The sequence below is a fragment of the Pangasianodon hypophthalmus genome, chromosome 27 (assembly GCF_027358585.1).
Source record: "Pangasianodon hypophthalmus isolate fPanHyp1 chromosome 27, fPanHyp1.pri, whole genome shotgun sequence".
Classification (NCBI taxonomy): Eukaryota; Metazoa; Chordata; class Actinopteri; order Siluriformes; family Pangasiidae; genus Pangasianodon; species Pangasianodon hypophthalmus.
In genome coordinates, this window is record NC_069736.1 from 10,514,653 (window position 1) to 10,521,213 (window position 6,561).

At 37.6% G+C, this 6,561-nt stretch overlaps 1 protein-coding gene across 7 annotated transcripts in view; it reads right to left on the reverse strand.

Moving 5' to 3' along the window:
• Positions 1 to 6,415, reverse strand: part of scai (suppressor of cancer cell invasion) — an 80,043-nt gene extending 73,628 nt beyond the window's left edge. For 2 of the 7 annotated variants that reach the window (XM_053230324.1, XM_053230321.1), the window contains exon 1: positions 77 to 820. In XM_053230324.1, the coding sequence (XP_053086299.1) occupies positions 77 to 260 (184 nt within the window). In that variant the 5' untranslated portion in view covers positions 261 to 820. Of the gene's footprint in view, positions 1 to 76; positions 822 to 5,533; positions 5,598 to 6,064 lie in introns of those variants that run through there. The other 5 variants (XM_026921925.3, XM_026921924.3, XM_026921926.3 and 2 more) reach the window with 5 other exon arrangements.
• Positions 6,416 to 6,561: the final 146 nt, after the last annotated feature.

Sequence of the window (6,561 nt, forward strand, 5' to 3'; positions counted from 1 at the left end):
ACTTACGATATTCAAGATATGAAACAAAACATAAAATACTTCACTATAGCACCACCATTAGGCTGATAGGGCTCACCTCTCTTGCCTGAGTAACAGGAGGAAGTACTACATACTGGCAAAGTTTCATGTCTGTAGTACCTATGGTTGCATGAACAGTTTTGGTGAAGGAGGAAGAAGAAGAAGAAGAAGAATCTAAACAAAAAAAAAAAAAAAAAAGGATTACAAGCACTACGTGCTTGGCCCCTAATAACAGTAATCATCACAACAATTCACAGCAATAACTCACAGTACTTTTGTTACTTTACTACATTTACAAGCAAGTGCAAGGAAGTCTCGCTTACTTCCGGTAATAGGATCACCCGTATACCTGCTCATTCATGCAATTATCCAATCAGCCAATTATGTGGCAGCAGCGCAATGCATAAAATCATGCAGCTGCAGGTCAAGAGCTTCAGTTAGTGTTCACATCAAACATCAAAATGGGTACACAAATGTGATGGAAAAAGACACAAACTAAAACAATAATAATTTAATACTGCAACCATGAATGAGTTGTCTGTGGAAGAAATAATTATTTTATTGGCATTAGCACGCAATTAATTAAATGGGAGCTACATTGCTAATGCTAACAAATCTACCTTTTAGCGTCAGCATACTCAAATAGTGGCTAAACACATATACCACAAACACACGGATTTTAAAAATTCTCCATAATGTTATGCAACTAAAACACAAAACGATTTGCATTACAATTTACAATTTGCAAGATACAATTATGCAGGGATACAATTAAGGGAACAATTAATCATACATCATAAAGGGGATACAAACAAACACTTTCATGAAACAAAAAAAAAAAAAATGTGTATAATACATCTAGGATAAAAGCATAGTACAAATTATTATTATTATTATTATTATTATTTTAATAAAATGATTTTTAAACAGATATTTTTCTTTAGCATATAAATAATAACAATAATAATAATAATAATAATAATAATATGGCACAATAGTGGCTAAAATGCTAAGTCAATTTTGCTTAAAACTGAAGCTATGATTATTGAGCACAATAATATAGTTAACGTAGGGAAAAGTAATTTTATTATTTTATTGTGAAAATAATTTTAAGTTATTTTAAATAAACAGATTAGCCTTTTCTTTCACAGCATACATAAGTCTTTAATTCTTTAAAAGTATAAATATTTTAATCAAAAAAGGTTTTATTCTTAATATGAATCCTTAATATTAATCCTAAATATGAATGTAATTAGAGTAAATTGGTAAATGATCCACCACAGTATGATTAAAAATAAATAAATAAACGGTGGCCACAAAGAAAATGTACCACCAATAAGAGAAAGAAAACTGGACCTATTAGCTAACTTTAGTTCACCATCATCACAGAATAATCAATTAATTGTGCTGCCCTATATCATGGTTATTTTTACCCATTATTGAACCATCATTTAATACTTTTAATTACAATTTGTTTTACTGTACATGGTTTTTAAAATTTTCTTATTAAATTTACGTTATAATTTATGCTTCTTTATCATATTAATTTTTATTTTATATTTTTGTAAGTAGTACCATTTGTCATTATTTGATTTTGGCACATACTGTAATGCTCACTATATGAATGCAAGAAAATATAGTACACATATGTACACCGATCAGCCATAACATTAAAACCACCTGCCTAATATTGTGTCAAATTGTGCCACCAAAACAACCCTGACCCGTTGAGGCGTGGACTCCACAAGATCTCTGAAAATGTGCTGTGCTATCTGGCACCAAGACATTAGCAGCTGATCCTTTAAATCCTATAAGTTGCGAGGTAGGGCCTCCATGGATCGGACTTGTTTGCCCAGCACATCCTACAGATGCTCAATCGGATTGAGATTTGGAGAATTTGGAGGCCAGGTCAATAGCTTGAATTCTTTGTCATGTTCCTCAAACCACTGCTGAACAATTGTCGCAGTGTGGCAGGGCACATTATCCTGCTGAAAGAGGCCACTGTCATTAGGGAATACTGCTGTCATAAAGGGGTGCATTTGGTCTGCAACAATGTTTAGGTAGGTGGTACGTGTCAAAATAACATCAACATTAATGCCAGGACCCAAGGACTCCCAGCAGGACATTGCCCAGATCATCACACTGCCTCTGCCAGCTTGCCTTCTTCCAATAGTGCATCCTGGTGCCATTTCTTCACCAGGTAAGTGACACACACACCACCAGCCATCCACATGATGTAAAAGAAAACGTGATTCATCAGACCAGGCCACCTTCTTCTGTTGCTCCATGGTCCAGTTCTGATGCCTACGTGCCCATTGTAGCCACTTTCGGCAGTGAACAGGCTTCTGTGGCTATGCAGCCCCATACGCAGTAAGCTGCGATGCACTGTGTGTTCTGACGCCTTTCTATCATAGCCAGCATTAACTTTTTCAGCAATTTGTGCCACAGTAACTCTTCTGTGGGATCGGAGCAGACGGACAAGCCTTCGCTCCCCATGCGCATCAATGAGACTTGGGCGCCCATGACCCTGTCACCGGTTCACCGGTTTTCCTTCCTCGGATCACTTTTGATAGGTATTAACCACTGCATATCAGGAAGACCCCACAAGACCTGCCATTTTGGAGATGCTCTGACCCAGTCACCATCACAATTTGGCCCTTGACAAAGTAGCTCAGATCTTTATGCTTGCCCATTTTTCCTGCTTCCAACACATCAACTTCAAGAACTGATTGTTCACTTGATGCCTAATATATCCCACCCCCTGACAGGTGCCAATGTAACAAGAAAGACTTTCAGCTTTAAGTCAACGGGTTTAACAAAAATACTGCATTAACCATTCAGGAATTGCAAACATTTGTTTCATAGTCCCTCCATTTTCAGAGACTCAAAAGTAATTTGACAAACTAACAATCATAAATATTAGGATTATTTTTAATAGTTGGAATAGTTGCAAATCCTTTGTAGTCAATGACTGCCTGAAGTCTGGAACCTGTGGACATCACCAAATGCTGAGTTTCCTCCTTTGAGATGCTTTGCCAGGCCTTTACTGCAGCCGCCTTCTGTTGCTGCTTTTTTGCGGGTCTTTCTGCCTTTGGTTTTGTCTTCAGTAAGTGAAAAACATGCTCATTTGGGTTGAGGTCAGGTGACTGACTCAGCCATTTAAGAACATTCTGTTTCTTTGCCTTAAGAAGCTCTTGGGTTGCTTTTGCAGTATATTTTGGGGCATTATCCATTTGTACTGTGAAGCACTGTCCTATCAGTTTTGCAGCATTTGACTGAATCTGCACAGAAAGTATTGCTCTTTACATTTACTACTTCTATCAGCAGCCCTTCCTTTCCTTCTCCATACAGTTCTCTTAATATCATATTGGTACAAATTAATTTTGCATCAGAACTGGTTAGGCTTTTTTTTTTTTTTTTTTTTTTAAGCAAAGTCTAATCGGGCCTTTCTGTTCTTGAGTGTTACCAGTGGTTTGCAGCTTGAGGGAAACTGCCTGTATTTACATTCATTAAGGTGTCTCTTGATTGTAGACTTTGACAATGATATACCTACTTTCTCCATATTGTTCTTAACTTGGCTAGATGTTGTGAAGGGGTTCTTCTTCACCAAGGAAAGAATTCTGCAGTCATCCACTTTCTTCCATGGCCTTCCAGACCTTTTGGTGTTGCTGAGCTCATCAGTGCATTTCTTCTTTTTAAGAATGTACCAATTTGTTGATTTTGCCACTCCTAAAGTTTCTGCTATCTCTCTGATAGGTCTGTTTTGTTTTTTCAGCCTAATGATGGCCTCCTACACTTCACATCGACACCTCTCTGGACCGCATAGTTAGAGTTCTATGAACAGCTACTAAATGCAAATTCAACGCGTGGCATCAACTCCAGACCTTTTATCTCCATAATTTGTCATGAAATAACAAGGAAACAAGCAGTTTCATGGCCAGGTGTGGCCTACCAGTCAATTGTCATGATGAGACATATAATAATTGAGACATGATGTAAAAAAAAATGGCTGTAATTCCTAAACAGTTAATGCAATATTTTTGTTAGACTCCTTGAATCAAAGCTGAAAGTCTACACTCCAATCCCATCTTGATTGCTTCATTTCAAATCCATTATGGTGGTGTACAGATGCAAAACCAGGAAAACTGTGTCACTGTCCAAATACTTATGGACCTGACTGTGTGTATATATGTACACTATATAGCCAAAAGTATGGGGACACCTGAATCTCACACCCACATGTGGGCCTTCCCCAAACTGTTGCCAAAAAGTTGGAAGCACACAATTGTTCAGAATGTCTTTGTATGCTGTAGCATTAAGATTTCCCTTCAATGGAACTAAAAGGCTGAGCCCAAACCTGTCCCAGCATGAAAATGCCCCTGTGCACAAAGCAAAGTCCATAAAGGAATAGTTTGCCAAGGTTAGAGTCGAAGAATTCAAGTAGCCTGCACAAAGTCCTGACCTCAACCCCACTGAACACCTTCGGGATGAATTGGACCACCGACTGATCAGGTATCCACATACTTTTGGCCATTACATATAGTGTATATATTTATATGCAATGTTCAATTTTTAAAAAATTAAGCTAATAATTCCACAATAAACCAGTCAGAGTGGATGACGTCATTGAATCACGTTTTCTGCAACAAAAATCCACACACACTTAGCAAAGTCTCTACTAAATGCCCTGACCGAATCTCCGATTTATGTTAGTTTCAAATAAAGATAAATCCCATGCTGTCTCTGTATATATGCGTTATCTTTAGAATCACTTTAATCCAAATCCCGCGTAATGCATAAACACCCCGAGCAGCACAACGGTTTATTCAGTCCTGTACTGTTATTTCAATGCGGTGACCTTAAAATGAGTCCCATTAAAAGGTTAAATGTTTTTCGAACCGTGCTGATATCCATAATAGTACAAAAACAGGACACACGCAGTAGTCTAACATCCCAAACTGCATACCACAGTACTAAAGAAGAGGTCAAAATAGCACGCTACCATACGTAACCGATTCAAATGATAAATCCCATACCGCTTCCTACTAAATGATACTTCAGACAGAATGCCACCACAGGTAACTGCATACTACCGCACTAAACAACATTACGGTATATAACGCCACTATCCATCACTGATTCCATGACTATACGTTATAAATAGCATCACAATAAATACTTTGTCCCTTTTGTGGCGTACTATTTTACTATATTTAGTACAATAGTATACTGTCTTGACGTAGCCATGTCGTGAGGCTGTTTGGGTCTCAACATTCACAATTCCCTTTTCAAACACACAGATCCGTGCACACGGTCACATGCAGGACCAGCAAGCCAACCATTAAAAGTTAAACTAATAATCTAACCCAATGGTCAAGCAACCGTTTTATCGTATAGTTCAGAGCTGTTATTACGGTACTATTTACTCAGTATACCAAGGATACCTAGTATACTAGGTACAAACCAACACAGAAATATTAGATTAATAAAATGAATATTAATAAAATGGACTTGCCTCTATGCCTTTTTCAATTCGCCTGCAACGATATCACAGTGGCAATGCCCCTGAGGTTCTGGTTCTGTCAAAGACGGAAAATGTGGAAGAGGAAAAGTGTAAATTAAGCAAAAAAAAAAAAAAAAAAAAAAGAGAGAGAGAGAGATCTATGGGGATTATATACGGTATAAAGCGCTATTTGAGTCACTCTAACTAGGTAGAGCTTCTCCTGTCACTGTTATTATATTACACTGTGTTATATTAGTACGCTCGCTAAGTATTTATGTAGTTAATAAATTAATAAGAAAGTCTGTTTGTGCAGGTTTAATGGAGAATAAATTTCTAATGCTCAGCTAAGACAGCTCCTTAAAAAGCTTGGACAATTTAACGCAATGCTGCACAGGTAGCGCTAGCTAACTAAACAGTCTAATCTGCACAACTCTACAATACAAGCCGAAAAACTGGAATACATTTTAGGATGATAACCGCAATTAGAAAAGAAAACCCCGTTTAAACAGACAGGTAGAGAGATAACCGTTAACGTTACATCACCTGTGTATTGTATCTTCTTCTTCGAACCCTCAAGGGGGAAAAAAATTCTTCTACGTTGATGCAGTTGTGTAAAATCTCAAAAATACCACACTCGTTCCGTCAGTGTCATTTAAAAGCAACCTCATTTAGCTTTTATTTCCAAGACAAAATTAGTTTTTTTTTGTTCCGTCAGTGCATTTGTGACTACCGCTCTGTCGGTGACTTCCCGTCGTTTCTGTACAATTTCCATTGAAAAACACCTCTCACACTAACGTGCTGCTCAGCCGATCTTGATGACGTCGTATAAAGCCAAGCATTTAATTGGCTTTCAGTGTTGCCAACCAAACAACACCGTTAAGGGGCGGGGCAGATATTTATTTGGATACACCCATTTTCATGTTAACGTACGCCACCTTATGACCACTTTGAGTCACTTTATTAGAGACATACACACTAACACGCACTATGATACACGTCTAAGTCCTGGTAAGAAAATGTCACACAAAACACACCAAATA